General features: G+C 40.0%; 1 protein-coding gene across 1 annotated transcript in view; it reads right to left on the bottom strand.

Annotated features, from left to right (window-relative positions):
• Window positions 1-190: 190 nt before the first annotated feature.
• The window catches only part of LOC146163543 (CD109 antigen-like), a 38,404-nt gene continuing 19,643 nt past the window's right edge, over window positions 191-18,951 (bottom strand). The window contains exons 17-36 of the mRNA XM_083380533.1: window positions 18,809-18,923; window positions 17,436-17,549; window positions 15,973-16,191; window positions 15,126-15,270; window positions 14,484-14,679; window positions 13,563-13,785; window positions 12,730-12,810; window positions 12,189-12,357; window positions 11,480-11,694; window positions 10,841-10,999; window positions 9,793-9,968; window positions 8,946-9,114; window positions 7,952-8,057; window positions 7,295-7,384; window positions 4,099-4,284; window positions 3,509-3,616; window positions 2,854-3,091; window positions 2,247-2,315; window positions 1,096-1,286; window positions 191-468 (exon numbers count right to left, since the gene is read on the bottom strand). Of these exons, the coding sequence (XP_083236659.1) occupies window positions 191-468; window positions 1,096-1,286; window positions 2,247-2,315; window positions 2,854-3,091; window positions 3,509-3,616; window positions 4,099-4,284; window positions 7,295-7,384; window positions 7,952-8,057; window positions 8,946-9,114; window positions 9,793-9,968; window positions 10,841-10,999; window positions 11,480-11,694; window positions 12,189-12,357; window positions 12,730-12,810; window positions 13,563-13,785; window positions 14,484-14,679; window positions 15,126-15,270; window positions 15,973-16,191; window positions 17,436-17,549; window positions 18,809-18,923 (3,247 nt within the window). The remainder of the gene's footprint in view (window positions 469-1,095; window positions 1,287-2,246; window positions 2,316-2,853; window positions 3,092-3,508; window positions 3,617-4,098; window positions 4,285-7,294; window positions 7,385-7,951; window positions 8,058-8,945; window positions 9,115-9,792; window positions 9,969-10,840; window positions 11,000-11,479; window positions 11,695-12,188; window positions 12,358-12,729; window positions 12,811-13,562; window positions 13,786-14,483; window positions 14,680-15,125; window positions 15,271-15,972; window positions 16,192-17,435; window positions 17,550-18,808; window positions 18,924-18,951) is intronic.

The following is an 18,951-nucleotide window of genomic DNA, read 5'->3' as shown; positions in this document are numbered from 1 at the left end:
AATGATGTAAAAGACTTTTGGCATGAACATGCACAAACGTAAACCAAAATCAAGTAAAATTTACGCGCAGCGAAGCAAATTTTGGAAAAAGGATGTAACTTTAGTGTGACCACCGCGCGGAAGTTAAAATGGAATGGAAGGGTAGACTTTCGGGTATGACTCGTTTGTTTTAAAAAGCAGGTGATTTGTTTTAAAAAGCAGGTGAAAACACGGTAAAGGGTGGGGGCGGAGGGACACGAACAGAGCAGATATTGGGGGTGACCATGAGCTGTTGCAGGGTCCACGGGGTCTTGAAGCACTGGTTCAGCTGTCGAGGGGCGAAGTGACGCAGCTGGCGCGGGGTCATTTCGGGGTCGGGATTCGCCGGGCCGATGAGAGGGGCGTAGAACTGGTGCAGGGCGTTGACCTCGATCGTGTCTAGGACGCGTGAGAAGTAGTCGAGGCTGGACAGGCTGCCGTTTATGTAACCTGCGATGAAATGGCAGAGGTAGAATGAATCGGAAAACTTGGGAAAAATATGAACTAGACTGCACAATAGCAGTTAAAATACTCTAGTAAAGCTAGTAATTTATGTCAGGCACTTTTTTATAGCTCTTAAAAGATATATATATATATATTTCGTTTTCTCAGAAGGCGACGCAAATCTCATACGAATTACACGCCTTATATCTGCCAGTTCTTTTTATATTAACCAGGCGCCGTAATCGATAAAATTTATTCTCATTTTGACGAGTATACGATGCTAGAAGTGGCAAGTGTTCTGGACAACGGGCCACAATATTGGAACAGTGGATACATTCAAAATAGAATCCGACATTTCTTAGCGGCATATTGACTTCACTATAGGGTAGTCGATAATAGTGCGAAGACAGTTTGAAGTTATCCTAGACCGGATTTAAACGATTTGAAAATAAAAAATCTAAAAAGTCTTGAATAATTGTCACCACAGTTGATGCAACTGAGGCGTTCTTTCCAGCGAGGTAAAAAAAATGCAGTTTCTAAAATTGTTATGGCGTCTTAACGCGACAGTTGTTCTCCAAAAAAAAAGCTGTGGAAATTCCAAAACAGATGCGCAACTCGGAAAATAGTCTTTACCTCTTCTCCAGCTGTTTCCGTAGGTGTTCTGGCCCAGGTAGAACTTGGGCGACTTCGCCTTCGCTTCGAACTTGTGGAACAACGAGTAGGAATGGGGAATTCCCGCTTCGTTGCCGTTGATGTAGACCTTGGCGCCCAAACTTGGACTCCACGTCACCACAAGATGGCTCCACTCGCCCACTGGTATTTTGCTATTGTCATAAAACAAAAGAATTTATGTAAAAAAAAAAAAAAAAAATTGAGTATCTTGGTTTTGGTCGGGTCTAGGGACTTGGATACCAGTGTTGTAGAATTTGGTCAATGTGATTTTGGGGTGAGTGCTATTGATCCAAAATTTTGCATATAAAACAATTTCGTATGGACTGTAAACAAAATATAGTGGTAAAGAAAATCAAGGAGCCTGAGACTATGTTCGTATTCTTCCCTGTTCTTGACTTGTTCTTGAACGGTGTTGCCATGTGGCCTTGCGCTAAATTTGTACGAACTGAGCTAACGTTTGGCGACAAGGTTTGTCGGTCAGAATTGGAACTTGTAAACGGTATGTCGTTGTGTACTCGATTTTAATATTTATGGAGCCAAAATAAAAGAGTTTACCTAAAATAAGAGCCTTATCAATAGGGATGTCCGATAATATCGGACCGAAGCCGATACCTTATGCCGACTGGTAGTGTCGGTACTTAGGTACCTACCGATACTAGGACGGTATCGGTGCCGCTCCAAAACCAAAATTTATAGGTATTCAGCCATGATTTGCCATAGAATGCAGTATTTACCTTGGAGGTAAATTACCAAAAAACAACAAGGTTAACTACCATTTTTTCAAGTTTCAGACATTCCTGCTTATAACAACTATATTTGTATATTGTACCCTAAAATGTCAGTACTCAGTAAACGAAACAAAAGCTATGATTAACATACAAAGAAATGGCGTAAATTTTTGATGTCGTTCCTTTTCTACCCAGTCTTTTTACTTATTTTTTTCGCCTGTTTTCTATCGCTTTATCGCCAATAAAATCAAGTCAGTAAAATCGAGGAGCCCTTTCAGGGACAATGTCCGAAAATAAGCTGTTCGCGCAATGCACGTAGTGGCCAGCATAACATGCATTCTTCGTTAAATCAACGAAATACAACGGACAAAGAAAAACGCTCACCTGATTTTGATCTCATTCACGAAGTACGCTTTCGTTCCGTGGAAAAGAGTGAATTTGAAGGAGTCCTTCCTAAAAACAGGAGAAAATGGTTTTAAGTAAAGGTAGGGATCAAGTTAGCAGTCATGCGCCACGAGAACATTTACATTCTTGAGGGTTGGATATAAGTTATTAAAGCAGTAGATTTTATAAGCTGTACAAATGTATTAAAAAGCGAAACGCTTTTTCATATGGAGGTGACAATTGTGTACAATTTTTTTTCTATTGTCGCATTTAGCAATAAGAATTTTACTAATTTTCAATAAAACTTGTACGTGAAAGCCAGTTTATTTTTATTGGTTTGTTTGCTGAAGAAACTTATTTAATCCATTTAGGCGTTTTTTTTTTTGTTAGAAGGTGATAGTAATATCTGCAAGCATTTAGTTACATCAACAGATTCGAATCAAAATCATTGTTTGGAGCCTTTGGAATTTTTAACAAGACGCACCAGGGCGTCGCGACGCGCAGTTTGAAAACCTGTATTACAATGCACTACAATAGCTAACAGTAACACCGAAGAACAAGGTTAAAATTTGGATTGAAAGTCTCGCATTTTCGAAGGCTAGCTCACCAAAACTGCTTTCCGAAGTGGTAGATGGGTCTATCCTTGGTGCCGAACGAGAACAGAGTAGATGGGACACTCTTAAAGCTCATGGCTGGCTTGACCAGAATCGAGACGGTAAAACCAGCAGCGTTAAGTGGATTTTGGAACACGGTGGCCGTGCAGGTGAAATGCTCGCCGGAAATCGACTCCAACCTAGACCTAGACGACGAAGAAGTTCTTCTCGGCAACTTGTTTAGGTGAGTGCCTTTGAAGATATAAAGTGTGGTATTGTTATTTTTAACTAAGCCATGCAAGCCACACGGGTGTAAGCACTGTGAGCTATAGCGCTGCTGAAGCAGTACTGGCCAACGACTATGGTATGCTCATAATTACCGAAAATAAATACCCAACCCCAATTACTCCTATTACCGAAATCAGTTGGCTTAATTATATTGTATCGTAAAAAAGTTGGTCGGATAGGCTGGTCTACAAAAATTCTGCCTGTGGTGAGGTTTCAAACTCACGACCTCTGATGATTATCATGCTTGCTTCACAGCCACTTGTATTTCTTTTATAGGCCAATTTGGTTCAAAATACTTAACTTTGACATCCTACGTTTTTCAACTTTGCCCAAATAGGATTTTTTCACAAAAAAAAAAAAATTTTTTTTAAAGCAACCCACCTGGAATATTCGTGGCTCCGTTGCGGCTGTTCGATTGGCAGGTTGTCGGATAATACCAGCCGAGATTGAGTCCTCGTGGGACATCAGTCCACAAGCCGTGATGGAAAGCTGCAGCCAAAAAAATATATCTTGATGTTGTTATATTTTTCATATAGTGCGATTTGCTCACTGTAACTGTTTTTCATACAACACGGTCAACTCTCCCCGTTTACAACGTATATTCATGTACGTAATCAAACCACGTGAAACATCCTGGCACTGTGTGGAGGTTCCTAAGTGAAAAAACATACTTTCGTATATCAGATCACTCTACATGTGCTTGCTGTTTTCGATAAGCAAATCTTTCTGGGCAAAATACAGAGTTAACTTATTTAATGCGATGTGTGTTCGGTGCCATATTGCTGACTATCAAAGGCTTTGTTGCAATTTTTAACGATATTACAACACGGAGCAAAACATTTGTTTTTAATGTTTCTCCATAAAAGAAGTAATCTCTTTGACAAGTTTCCAAAAGGTGGCTTTGACGCGCTTTTCCAGCAGCAACTTCCCGAAGAAAAATCCCAAAAACAAAATAAGAAATTCCCACTTACTCGGACAGGGGAATCCTTCCAATGGACACTGGCGCGATTCCATGGGCTGGTCGACGCGACCGCATTGTTCAATGTCGAGCACCTCATCGTTGTTAGGATCGATGCACTGCTTGATCCTCGTCGACATTTCGCTCCTGCAGAAGTCGGTGCAGACAGACCAGGGACGCCAGCCGCTCATTTGCGGACCTGTAATGTTGGAGGAAAGCGAAAAACACAAAAGCGGTTAGTGGGCAGTTTACGTGTTTTTGGGCGGTGCCCAAGTAAAGCGCAGGTTTTTTTAGGGATACATTTTTTGAGTTTTTTTAGCAATAATTTAGGTGTCTTATTTTAAATTACCTCCGGCGGTTAAGAATTTACAATTTTTGTTTAGTAGTGGGTTCACGTTGTTGGCGATGCCAAGTGAAGCGAAGGTTTTTTTTGTGAATACAATAAAGAGTTTTTTAAGAATACTTTCGGTGGCTTTAACTTTTGAGTGGCCTTTTAAATTACCGCCGGCGGTTTAAGATAATAAAGAAATGTTTATAATTTTTTTTTCAAGTTTTTCGTAAATTCTAGCGTTTTTTGTAAATTGTAAGCAAAGTAGACAAATATTTTTTCTTAACAAATATTTTATATTACCACAATTCGGAGGCTTGTTCGACAGAAGCTATCGGCAGGCGACTACTATACGAACGTTAGTTTTATTCTACTTTTTACTTCTACTTACGGTCGGTGCCAGATAAAATACTCTGTCGTACATGTTCACCGTTCACCGTTGCCATGCAGTGAAAACACCAGGTTTTCTTTGTTGAAGTAGTGAAAAAACGTGCATGCAAAATGGAGTTAGTGCGTGACGCAATTTAACGGGTATGACGTCCAGATGACAGGTGATGTCATTTTTTGGTAAATGTCAAAACACATCTATAAACGGGGAATAACAAAGGCTGCTAAAACTTCTCCCTGGTGCTTTGCTGGAATATTCACGTTGGTTGACTTTCTGTCACTGCGTTCAGTGTTCGTATCACCACAATGGTTTACAAAACCAGACTTAACAATATATTTATAAATAGCGGCAGGTAGAAAACATTTACAAAAAGGTGAGAAACGAAAACGAGCTATTAATACAGATAACGCGTGTACATATATGGATGAGAAAACAAATATTGGCAGGAAGACCAACAAGGGTAAGGAATTTCACTTGCTGTTCTAGCAAAAATTGACGGATGGACAGTTCGACTATTAAGGCATTTAAAATCAAACCTAAGATGCTATCCATAGGCTTTATAGTAGGTTTAAAACATATAAAACCTACTTTTAAAAGATTTGAGTTTAAGTAAAACAAACAAGAACAATACACCTATATGGACGGACAACGAGTCTAATAACTAACTTTTGACAAAAAGGGAGTGATATGGAATACTATACACAATAGTCGTCATTACAAAAAAATAAGAGATATTAAACCTACTGTGTGTAATAATACACATACACAGTTCAGGAAAAAGTTACGTAGTCTAGGAAAAAAATGGTTTTACTGTTTTTTATTTTTAATTACAGCATTATACGAGTTAAATTTTGAAGTTCCGTTTGCGATATAAAAAAAAATAGGAAAGCATTAACAGAATAAATAAAAGTTTAAGCGCACTTTAACTGTACACTTCGTGAACCTAAGAGAACAGGAGAAAAAGAGGACCAATGAATTTCGGCTAGGCACAGGACGGCTACCACATACGGAGCATACACTTGAGTAAAACACAGAACAAGTAAACATACCCTTCTGTTGCGTCGAATAACACGTGCTGTCGCATGTGCCGTCGGCCACTGGTCAAAAATGCAAAACTCACAAGCCAGTTAGCACTTCAGATTGCAAACACATTCCTTTTGGTCTCCGCAGTCAGAAACACAATATTCGTGCACAAAAGCCGCACAAAAATAGCAAAAAACGCGTCTGTGTGTATGTGCGGGGTGGTGGGGTGTCAGTTAAAAAGTAAAAATGCAATTTGACGCAGAACCGTTCTTTTGTTACGAGTTGAGAAAATTATTTTGATTAAACTAACCATAGTGTATTGGGCCAGATAAGCGGTTCGCTTTGAGAAACTTTGTTAAAAAAACAAGAGACTTTAAAAATTAAAAAAAATGGATTAAGAAGTGAGTTTCGAACCAAAGCACTAAAACTGTTTGAGGAAAGGTATTTTGATAAACCTATACTATGGTATTGGCGAGGCAGCCAGTTCGCATGGAGAAAATGAACTTTGTAAAAAAATCTTTAACAGATCTAAAAGTTAAGAAATTGGATTAAAATGTTTCGTACAAAACAGTACTAAAACTTAAAAAGCTCAGTTCATTTATACAAATTTACAGAAGTTCGCACATTCAAAAATTTAGGGGGTTCAGTCGCAGCATTTTCGTGTAAATAAACGAAGTCGTTTTTAATTGTTAAAAAAAAGTTTTTGCAACACGGCGGTTTGAAAGATGGATATGATTACAGTTGAATGACAAATAGCGTTCCGGGAAAAAAGCGGTTTGCCGTTCATGACCACTGCTACGATGAAAATGGGACATGAATGGTTGCGTTGTTAGTGATATTCAGACAACTGGCTATATGTTTTACTTCGTATGGAAAAACGCAGAAAAATGTGTAACATTCTACAATGAAAATGTACGCGATTCTACTTTTGAAGCAGAGCGTTTTGTTGTTAATGATGTTTTTGAACTCTTTGGCTTCGTTTTACTTTACTTGAAAAAAGTATTTTGTTTACTTTACTTGAGAAAAGTAAAAATGTAGCCGCGGTTTTGCCGCATGACATTCTACATTCAAAGCATATACTGCGATTGTACAAATTGTGGCGCGTGTTTCGTTGTTAATGACTTTTCCAAACACTTCGGCTATTTCGTTTACTTTACTTGAGAAAATGTATAGGCGCGGTTTTACCGCATGACATTACAATGAAAGCATATACTGCGATTGTACAGCCGTGTTTCGATTGTTAATCGTATTTTTAAACAGGCGACCGTTTTTTCCGCATTAAACGGAAAAAAATGGGCGCGTCACATATTGCTGAAATGCGCGTTGTGTGCAATATTTGGGGTTAGTAGTGTCGAAGCACGGCAAACAACGGGAGCGCGACAAGCCACCAACACCCAAAAGTGGCCGCACGGTGGCGGGCCGGAGCCGAGCCGCCCGGACCGGTGACGTCATCGTCGCTTGCGTCATTACCTGGACAGCCGACGCACTCCTGGCCGCAGAGCTGGCAGACTTGGGTGGAGCGGAAGCGGGCGATCTCGAGGAGACGAGTGACCTTGCGCGCTAGATTGTAAAAAAAAAACAGTTGTGTTATTTCTTTTAACGTACAGTTGTGGGAATATGGAGACTGTTTGTAAAAAACAGGTAGAATTCATAGAATGAAATTTTTCATGAATATATATTTGGCCTTATGAACAGGCATCGTCAGTTTCTGTACAAGAAGCAAACAAGTTTTTGAATAAAAAAAATAATAATTTACATTTTTGTGGGTGGCCTAAATTTGCTTATGAAATGTGCAAAACGAGCAACTAGAAATTGTGTCCAACCTAAAACCCGTTTGCTGTCTGCAAATATTTGGCGGCACCTGTTGTGGCCGCATATTATTATTAAAAAACAAATTAAAGACAGGGTTTTAAAAGACGTAGACTGGTTTTGAAAAACAATACGAAATCAAAAACAGACTGAAATGCCACGGCCAACTTATTGCGGCACTTTCGAAACAAATTATGTTACAAAGAGAAAACCCAATCGTGTGTTTCGACAAACCCAACCGACCCAGGAATACCAAGCGAAGTTCTGTGTTAAAGATCGACTTTGGCGGAACGGTGCGCAAAAAGTTCGGGCTCTCACCTGGACTGTAGTAATCGTAGGCGTATACGGGCTGAGGCTGCGAGTCGGCCACCTCCTCAAATCGAATGAGTTGTACGTTGGCGCAGAGCGTCTCTCCCACATCCAGCTGCGAGATGACACAAGTATCAGGTTAGAAGCTGGTGAGCATTAATCGACAAGGCGCGTTTTATTGCGCTAGGATATGAAGCATTGCGCTAAGACTAATGATCGTGGCTGGGGGTCCCCGATAATTTTGGATCCATACCCGATGCCTAAGTGGCAAGATGGGCTCTTGTCAGATTCTAGAGTGGTATCGACACTAATTTGAATTCACCTATAATGCTTCTTATCCGTGGTTTGCGAATCAAAGCAAAGAATTCTACCCTTTCATCAAAAAGCAGTTAAGTGGCAATATTTTAGAGCACAGCGTAAAAAATTACATTAAACGTTTGTAGATCATCGAGTTTCACGCGAGGTATCTTTATATCGGATCGGCATCCGTGCTTTTGAACAACATATCGGGAATCGGTATCGGATAAGTATCCGACAATTCCTAATGGTCAGGAACGGTTTTAAAGCAAGCTCTAGGCCTTGTTTTTAAACTATTTACAGCCGATCGATTTTATCCTTTAAACCTGCGTCCTAATGACAAGTTAAAAAAACAAATTGTATAAGCGCAGAATGGTAATAAATTAAATAAGGTTACAAATACACTTGAAAGTTACGTATATCCTAAGAAAAAAGCAACAAAAATATTATGATTTTATATCTGCTGGACAAAACATAAAATTCCAAGTAAAAAAAACAGCTTTGCCTGAATGCTCACCCGAGTTGAAAATATCTACAAACAATTTAAAACGGCTGACTAAGAAGTATCGTAAAATTACTGGTACCACACTATACTAACAAGTTCTTTTTCAAATAATTGAAAATCCATTTATATGGTATTTTCCAATCCTTTTTGAGTATTCGTTCGGGTGACCCAAGTGCGAAACTAAAATGCAAGGGCGCTTACGTTATCGTAGTAGACGTTAAAGCTGTTCTTTCCGTCCTTGCTCTCCAGTTCGACGCGGCTGGCGCGTCGGTTGCGTTCCTTCTCGTTTTCCTCGTCGACGGTGAATCCGTTGGGCAGGGTCATCTCGAAGAGGAACATACCGGTGGCGTTCATGTCTTCGGGGCGCAGTCTGTCATACGGGGGTAGATTAGAGTTTAGAGATTGGGTGGCGTTTTCATAATTGTTTGGGTTACTGAACTTATATGCTAGCAGCAAGTTAAAAAACGGGCAAAAATGTGAAGCGTTTTTGATGGATGAAAAGGCTTTGTTAGTTACTGGACAGGCCCGACTTTAAAATATTTTTTTGGGGGCATCGGGCTTTTGCAATGTATTGACATTTGGATGCTGTGGCTCCAAAGGCAGCAATTATGACAAGCTGTTTTAGAAGCAATTACCTTGTTTTTGCAAACACAGAGCATTTTTAGTACACATTGCAGGAATGTACGACTGGATATGTGATATTGGAAAGCACTTTGACCCTTGCAAAATAAATGTCGACCTTAGTTCCTGATCAGTAACAGCAGAATAATCTGGCAAAGCTAGCAATTCAGGTCAGACACAATTAAAAGATCTTAAAAGATATATATATTTCGCCAGCAAAGGTAACGTCAGTATATCTTAATTCGAATGAATGGATGTGTAATTGTGTATATTGCAGGAAATGCGTATCTACTTTGTGGCAACCATCCATGAACCAGAAACAGTGGAAAGCCTACAGCGTAAATTTACACAGCGCCTTAACCGAGTGTTCAAATCAGATTGGAATTCAAAATAGGGCGAGCAACGGCGTCGAAAAAGCACTTCTTACGAGCAGCAGAACTTGACGTGTGCCATCGCGCTGCTGGCCGAGAGTGTTTCCAGTGTGCAGGCGAACGGCTCGCCCTCGAACGGGTCGTTGGGGATGTTGTAGCAGACCGAGAGTTGAGCAACGCCGACTCCGGTTCCATCGGCGCGGATGTCCACGTTTCCGTCGACGGCAGGAACCTGGAACAAGATGGAAGTCGGTTATTTTCAGGAGACGGGAGTTGTAACAGTTTTCTTAATATTTGAAATCTATGTAAAGATATATCAGAATTATGATTTTGCTTAACAAACTTTTTATACTATCTTGAAATGTGTAACACATTCAATGCAAAATGCTGTTTGGATACATTGCTAAGAGTATTTTTTGGCCATTTGGCAAGGATACCCTAATTATTGTTGGTTATCAGATGGTAAAACGATTTTGGCGGTTGGGTCAGCGAGTGCACGGAAAATACAGATGTTTTAGTATGGTAAACGTTTTTAATTTTTATCCTGATTTAACTACAATGTTGCATTAAAATTCGCTGTAGTATTTAGAAAAAAAGGAAAGCCGTAAGCTTGGTATTGTTTTGTCAGGGGTGAAATGCAGATTTGTAGATTATACATATGATAAACGTTTTTAAATTCAAGTTCTTCTTAATTCAACTATAATGTTTTAAAGTTTGCGGTCTTGTCAAAAGAAAACAGGGACCCAAAAAGAAAACAGGGTAAGCTTGATATTGTGTTTAAGGGGTGCGTGACTCAAAACAAGTTGAAAACCACTGCTTTATTTCGAAGATATAAGTTTTATTCCCGCATAAAATAGTTTTAAAGAAAAGGGGGTTAAAATTGAAGTAATCTTAACAGGTGTTTGGAAACCTTACATTATTTTGACCTCTATCACTTTAATGTTGTCGAAAAAAATTAGGACAAATGTTGGTTAAAAAATGTTAATATATATAGACTTGAGTTTGAAATTATTCTTTGTAATATGCCAAATAAATGGAGACCTTAAAGCTCCTTGTCTTTGTATCAAAAGCATATCTAAAATCTTTCCAGTCTTGTAAACTCACGTTGACTTGATTAAAGACCATTGAGTTAGCGTCGTTTATATTGAAATCAGCGGAGAAGCTCTGGTCGATTGAGTGGGTTGCTGATATGGTGAGAGCCTGAGGTCGAGACACAAGCAGACCGGCAACACTCGACATCGCCTGGATCGCTATCACTGTGTCCTGCGAGTTAAAAACAAACAGTGAAAAGTATATATAAAGCGAGTGGCAGTAACGATACGGATTTGCAAGCCAAATTTGATGTTTTACCACTAAATTAGAAAAAGGGCCAGCAGCATAATAGGTATTTTCCGCCCAAATACAAAACGAAGTGGCAGCGAACTAGGTACTTTTCTGTCAAATTAAAAAACGGACTAGCAGCAAAATAGGTGTTTTTCTGCCAAACTACAAAACGGACTAGCAGCGAAATAGGTAGTTTTACGCCACAAATGCAAAACGGGCTGACAGCTAAATGGGTATTTTTTTACCAAATTGCAAAACAGACTAGCAGCAGAATCGGTATTTTTCCGAAAAAATTTCATAAAGGACTAGCAGCGAAATAGGTATTTTCCGTCAAAATTACAAAACGGACCAACAGCGAAATGGTTAATCGCAGGTTAAATCAAACGCGTTAAAAAGCCACAAAATGACAAAATCCCACACCTGGGTCGAGGTGTAGCCGCCGTTGGGGTTCTGTTTGGAGGCGAGCCACTTCATAATAGGTGCGGCGGCGGCGACGTTGTCCATCCTGGCGTAAGTGAGCAGCGCGTAAGCGGTCATCTCAACTTCGTTGGTGGGAGGTTGGTAGTAGGGACGACGCCAGGCGCTCTTGTAAACAGAAGCGTCGGGGGTTTCAGCCTCCCAGTACTTAAGGCCACCTGGTGGAGAGAAGTGTCATGCCATCTCGGTTTTGAAGACATTTTGAAACACAGCCCTACATTACATATTAGTACCTCACAATTAAAGCATTAAGCAGATACTGGTGTTTTGGTCGTGTTAGAAAATGGAGTATTTTTACATAAATAAAAAATGTTCGACGTCAATATTTTTAAATAAATTTTAATGAAAAGGTAAACGTCAGTAAAGTAACGTGAAAAATTTCATAGTAAAAATGACTCGCATAATGTTTACATAAATTCAAATTTTGTCGTTTTCTATTTTTAACAAATTTTAATAGAAGGTTAAACGTCAGCATTGTCAAGTAAAAAAATTTTTTAGTAAAAATCATTTGCATAATGTATTCCACACATTAAGTTAAACCCCCAATACAACACTACACAACACTGTGACTGTGGATTTGCCTATTTGTCGAACATACAAGCACCCCTGGAAAACAGTCCATCCAACAGTATACATTATACAACCCACTAACCAGTGACAGACGCAAGAGCGTTGAGGTAGCCGAGCGCTTGGCCAGCCATGTTGCTTTCGGACACGGTGAGCGCGTAAGTGACGATGGCAAGGGCGTACTTGTCATCCCTGATTCCCTGCAAGTTGCTTTCCAGGTAGGCGCGGGCCTTGGCACCGGACTCGGCAACTTTCTGAAAACGGGAAAGAGTGTTTATTGTGATTTCAGCCAACAATGCCGTTGGAAGGAAGTTCTTTTTAACAGGTTTTACTTTTAAGGACCTATTTTGAAGTGAACCGCTCGTCACGGCCGCTTTTTTCAGCCTTTGTAATCACACATCCTTTGACAAGTTAATTTCAAAATATTTTTTAAAATACAGAGCAGATTATTTCAAAAGGAGCGTTAAAATTAGTTTAATATCAAGGTTTTTTTTCGGCTTTTTCTGTATGGCTGCAAAAAGTGGCGGAATATAGAACAGTGTGCAACAAAAAGTTTAAAATACAATTGGAAAAAAAGGTCAAGTTTGTTATGTTTGGGCGACACAATTAATGAAGCAGCAACTTACCTTGTTCTTGTAGGGGAAGGCGGTCTCAGTGAGGGTGACCAGAACGTACGCAGTCATTGTGACTCCTTTCGTAACTCCTCCCTGTAGAATAGGATTTCAATTGTGTTAAGGGCCACAATCAAAGTCAATGGTGTGCGATAAACACACATGTGATTGTCATGTATATACGTTATACAATTATGTATTATTGAAAGTAAACAACTGGGCATTGACTAAAAATGTTCACCTTCAAACCGTAGAAGGGGGTAGATAAAATGTAAAGCGGTAACATCGTTATAAACTTGAGCTATTTTAGGCTAGTGGCAAATATGGAAAATATTGACCTAACCAAGGTTAACAAATATTAACGGAGATTTAATCGGTACAGCAATGTATCGCGTTAATCTAGGGACAGAAAAAAACAAAAAAAATCGTAACAATGTTTAACACACCGGGGTTTGGCACCTCTAAATAAACGTCTAGGTTGTTGGTTGTCAAACTGGGGTATGTGAAAAGGTTTACAGGAATCACAACTTCTCTTATTTCATAGGCTGATAAATTAACAGTAGGGGGAGCCTGTTTTTCTTGATAAATTTTATTGTTAATAAATCTGATGACAGCTTGTGCATCTAGCATCTAGTGTTAGAACGAGTACCGAACTAAATGTAAGAATGCAATTATTGCACCGTGAAAGTTCAATTTGGACAGCTTTAAACATTACTGTGATCCTCCATTATTTCAAGGAAGCAAAAGGGGTCCGCAAGGTGAATAAGGTTGAGAAGTGAGAACCACTGCAATAGTCCGAATAGCATGCAAGGCAACTCCATAGTCTACAGTCCATAGCATGTTCGTACCTGCATGGCCCTGTGCGAGACCTTGCCCTTTTCCATGTACTCGCCAGTGCTTGAGTTTTGCATGCTTATCAGGAAGTCGAGGGCCTCGTCGATGATCTTGGCCTGCACGTAGTCGGCCTGGAGCTTGTGCGCGAAGATAAAGCACTTGGCAACGAAGGCGGTGAGCCAGGTGCTGCCTTGGCCTCTGCCGAAAGCGCTGTACGATCCGTCCCCGTGCTTGTAGCTGCAGGTGAAAAGAGTGTTAGTGAAAAGGGTATTTTGTTAATTTGCGGATTTTGCAGTGTCAGTTTTTTTTCTAGGTGGCGATGGCTTCGAAAAGTACTTTCGTTTATCGGTACTAAAGTTGTCTTTTTGCAATAAGTTATTTTTTGTTCTAAGAAAATATATTAGCTTTGGTATATTGGGGGTAGGAAAAGTAGCCCTAAACGGCTATTGTCGGTTAAAAATTGTTGTGAAATAACACCAGTTATAGATGACTTTTATCTGTTGATTGTTTCAAAATGATTTTTTATTTTGCCACCGATCACTTTTTGTATTATCTATTTTCCGGGTTTAACGTTTCGTAAGTTTTATTTTTTATGTTATAAGTAAAACGAAAAAGCTAATCGACAGAGTGGGCCAATGTTTTTACAATACGCCAGGAAAATTCACACCTGGAAACAAAACGCTAAATCGGCAACCCGAAAATAAACAAGGGGGTAGAAAGATAAGCTCGTTTCAATGAAAAGCGATAATTTATTTTTTATAGCAAGCTTGCGAAGCGCCTTAAATAACACCGACAAAAAAACACAAATAAGAGAACAAAAATCAGATGATTTCTAAATGGGATTCGTCTAATTACCTTATTTTTAAATAATTTGCGAATCACCCAAGCTACTAAATACACTTGGTAGTTATCCAATAAAAATAAACAACACCTACTTGAGTTCGTTGGTGTAACCGGTACGAATGTGGCTCCTCGCCTTGGCCTCGGTGGCGGCGTCCAGTCTGCCCGCCTTCTTCAGGTAGTCGGTGACGAAGACGTCGGGAGCAAACCCGAGCATGTTTTGTTCGCCGCAACCGCCAGGCATACGAAGCAGGTTGCCCAAGTTGCTTAACGTGTTTCCCAGTATGTCGCCTGAAGATAGAATTGAAAATTAAAAAATGTAATGTGAAAAAATTGAAAAGGATAAAAATAAAGCGCTGCTTTAGATCGTTTGGGCGTCTTCTGTAGTTTTGACTTTGGGAACTCCGTATTTTGGGACTATTTGTTGGTGATGGAAGTTTAATGGAGACGCTACCAGTGTATCAGTCGAAACAATATTTTAAATATGTAATAATCAAAACACAAAACTTGCACAAATATAAACCTATAAAACAGGTCTGTGTTTTAAAGAAGTTTTGAGGGGAGCGATTTAATAACCGAGATCTTTTAAAATTGCTCAACGGAAACAAAAGCCAATCTTTAAATCTATGTAGAAAGCGTAAACAAAAATCCCAAGTGGAAACAAAAGCCAAACCCTAAAAACCGACCCTTCTCATAAAAAAAATCTTGAACACCGATGCCGGGTCGCGAAGGCTTACCGTAAACAGATAGCTTGACCTTTTCGGACCCGGGCACGATTCCAACTGGAATCAGGATCTCAAGGGCTTCGGTGCTGGTCGGATCTCGGTCGCTCTCGCGGTTTACAAGGATCGAGGAGGAATAGCACTGCTGGATGCCCTCCGGCTGTGTATACAAAGGACGTTTAAGGAAGGTGTTGTGAACGGCACAAAATAAGAAAGTTGAGGTTAAGTTTGATTCGTGTTATACTGTTATGGGGACTGGACTCGACTCTTCAGCCCAGCAAGATTTTAATTGGTGCGCCATAAATACACCGCTATAAAAGTTTAACCCCTGGTCTAATACTAACTAAATTACTAAACGCTTATAGTCACTTTAACTACTATACACAAGACAGTTTAGGTAAAGGTTTAATTCAAAGTATAGTTTTAAGGAAACAAGACGCTAAAGAAATTAAAACAGAAAACGCAGAAATGCAGACAAGCTATTGAAAAAAAGCTTTCGATGAGAGTTTTAGATATTCGACTTATTAAGCACGACTTTAGAAACTTTAACGGCAAATTTTACCAGTAAACAGTAAAAATTCAACAATTGAGGACAGTTGTGCCGGATAGAAAAGGGGAAAGCACGAACCTCGCACCAAAAGTAATAAAAATAAAAAAAATATAACGAAGCACAAACATTAGATCCTTACCCTGACGTACAAGACCCTGGTAATGTTAACGATAAATTTCACAAGTAACCACTTAAAATTTGTCAGTAGGAGAGAGGTATGCTGGATCGAAGTAAATTGAAGAACGAACTACACACCAAAAAGAAAAAAAATATATAAAAAAATATTCCGAAGCATAAATATCGAATCCTTACCCTGACGTATACGACCCTGGTAAGGGCGTCCTGGCCCAGCTCGGCAACGGCCGACAGCGTGATCGGGACTTCCCCGAGGCTGTTCATGCGTACCGGGAACTTGACGGACACGGCGCCGTTGCTGGGTACATAGAGGGTGCGCATGGGGCCGGCGGCGATCGGGTCATTCCCGGGGGTGATCAACTCGAAGTTGGCGCTCTGGCTCAGGGTCAGCTGGACCTGGGTGAAGAGAAAGTGGTCGGGTCAGGGGCGAGGGGTCAAAAGCCGCCAGAAGTTTTTTTGTGTTGTTACGAATTGATTAAAGTGCTTTGATTAACATAAGGCCGAATAGAATATTTTAAGGGTTGGTTTGACCATTGAAAGGGGACGACATTTTGTATGCTTCTAATTCCAGATTCAATAGTTAGAACGTAAAAATGTATGAAAGGCCTATGCTACATGTAGAATAAGTAAAACTTAAGGACATAGGCAGCGGGTGCGCTCGTTTTTGGCGGACGAGGCGAGGTAAATGGATTACTTTGCGTACTAGGCAGAATTAACAAAAAGAATAACAATATGAAAAATCGTTAGATGGCTGGTTATTCGGCTATGAGGTTTCGTTTCTGTTGTACGACTAAAGTACCGGGACTGAAAAACTGTGTATATATATAGTGGTAGTGGTGATTTCGAATCAGATTAATCAAATATAATCACACTGCGTTTCGGAATACAGATTCGGTCGACAAGGCAAAGAAATACATCAGTTTCAACCGAGACCTTTGCTGTGAGCACGTCAACGACTCCACACGAAACTAGTAGTGTGGGATTGCTAGTACAGCAACATGTCAGTTGCTGCAATTAATTGCATATGGCTTTCGAAGTGTTTCCGCTCGCCTGCACCCGCGTTTTTTGGCAACCATGTGCCATGGAGCGTCACAAGCCGAGTGCACTTCAACTTTCTTTGAGAGGTTTTTTTCTTTTCTAAGTGTCCAGGTGTGGTCATTCGATCCACTTGTACAAAAGGTCTTGGACCTTTTGTAAGGCGTCTGAAGCCGAAGTGTCCCAACAAAAAACACTTAATGCTTTACCTATATATGAATTTTTGTTTTTAAGCTTGGTAGGGGGTTGTTATTGTTTTAGTGGTTTTCGGCTAAGAGCACGAACCTGTTATCAAGCGTTTAAATCTAATTGATTAAAGTGAAATTGGTTGTCGACCAGATGTGCTAGATACATTATAGGTCGTATCAATGTATTTTGATCTAATTTACTTAAAGACATATTCGACCATGTTGGGTAACATTGTGGTTATTTTTATAGCATTAATTTCTTTAGCACAGATACTTATAAAGGGTAGCGATATTTCTCGCATACCTTCGCCATTACCCAATGCGCTATTTCTCTGTTTTGTCTTAGAGACCAAGCATAGCGTACAGCGGCTCCTAAAAAGCCGGGTTAACAAACCAGAAAAACAACGAACGACTCACTGTTTGCGGTGTGTCGAAGTAATTGAAGACGGTCGCTTGCACGATGATCGCTTCACCCCTCGTGATGCGAAGTGGAAGGTTGAGACTCACGAAGAACTCACGGAAGACGGTGATCTGCAAGGAAGAACAAATGAGTTCGGTGTCTTTGTTTTGGTGAATCGGCCAAAGCCGACTTTCAAACCAGCTTGTGTTTTAAAGCCCGACCAATCAATTCGGTTTCGTAAAGTCTAAAATATAATAAAAAACGTTCAACTCTGCAAAGAAACAAAAGGACTTTTAGCGCATTTTTTAAAACGCTAGACACAGTGATCTTGTTTTTAAAAATTGAAAATATAACTTTAACTTGGAACTCTACCGAAGGTTTCTCCAATTTGAAGCTCAGGTGTGGCAACTACTTTACGTGTCGTAATCAACGCGTGTTTTAGGATTAGTTATTAAAATCAAAAACAACTTTCCGTATGACCCACACCAGGAACAAGGAGAATTTTGGCTGCTTTAAAAACCAAAGCGACCCCTTTGTTACTGGACTTTAAGCAAATTCCAACAACGGCGGCAAGAAAGGCCTAGGCTCATCTCGCACGTCTTTCAAGTGGCTTTAAAGGGCACTTTTGACGCAAAAGGCATACAATTGAGAAAAACACGCGCCGGCAACCTTTTGTGTACGCGATGATAAATCGACGCCACACCACAACATGTTTACTGCGAGGTGAATCGGCGGCAAATACGCGTTGGGAAAATAAATCAGCGTGTAACACGACAAAAGCTCCCGATGACGCCGTAACGTAGTTCCCCTTGGCATACGCTTGAAGCTTTCCAACCTTTCTTGATATAAACAGCGGCTAATTGAATGAGCGCCCGAGGTTTTAAATTTTATCAGCGCATACGAGGTTTTAACGCTTGCGGTTTTTCAAGAAAGAAATAAGAGGGCGATGAAATTTTTGGCAACACACCTTGGCGGATTAAAGGCAATTTGCGGCGGGTGAAGAAAGTTCGAGAAACGTCTGCCAGTCTTTATTAGAAACTTTTTTGTGTGATTTCAAGGAAATAAATTTTGTCTCGAAATAATCATCACATTTTCCAAGTTGTAAAGAACTTATTATAAAACCGCAGAAACAATACGAAACATGATTTATATTCATTGAATTTAAACTAATTAGCACTATAATTTATTTGTGTTTTAAGTCATTTAGTTTAGGGAAGTGAATTTGGTCGCCAAAGCATGACTGTTATACTTACGTTTAGTATTTAGGTCACCGCGAAAAATGATTGAGGCTAATAAAGTATGTTTTTGATTCCAAGTTAAATGAACAGCAACTATTCCAAGTTGTAAATAACTTACCATTACTCACCTACTCGATTACTCGACTACTCACCTTGAAAGTGTCGGCGAGTCCAAACCCGTACTCGTCCGATACTGAGAAGGCGCTCAGGATCCACGACGTAATAGTGTCGGGCGCCTTTGTGTCGAAGGTCGCTGCACCGTCGGCGCTAAATCGGGCAAAAAGCAAAGTCAATT

Source organism: Ascidiella aspersa, chromosome 2, assembly GCF_963924565.1.
Source record: "Ascidiella aspersa chromosome 2, kaAscAspe10.2, whole genome shotgun sequence".
In the NCBI taxonomy this organism is placed as follows: Eukaryota; Metazoa; Chordata; class Ascidiacea; order Phlebobranchia; family Ascidiidae; genus Ascidiella; species Ascidiella aspersa.
Note: the sequence above shows the minus strand (reverse complement) of the source record. Positions and strands in the feature narration are given on the sequence as shown.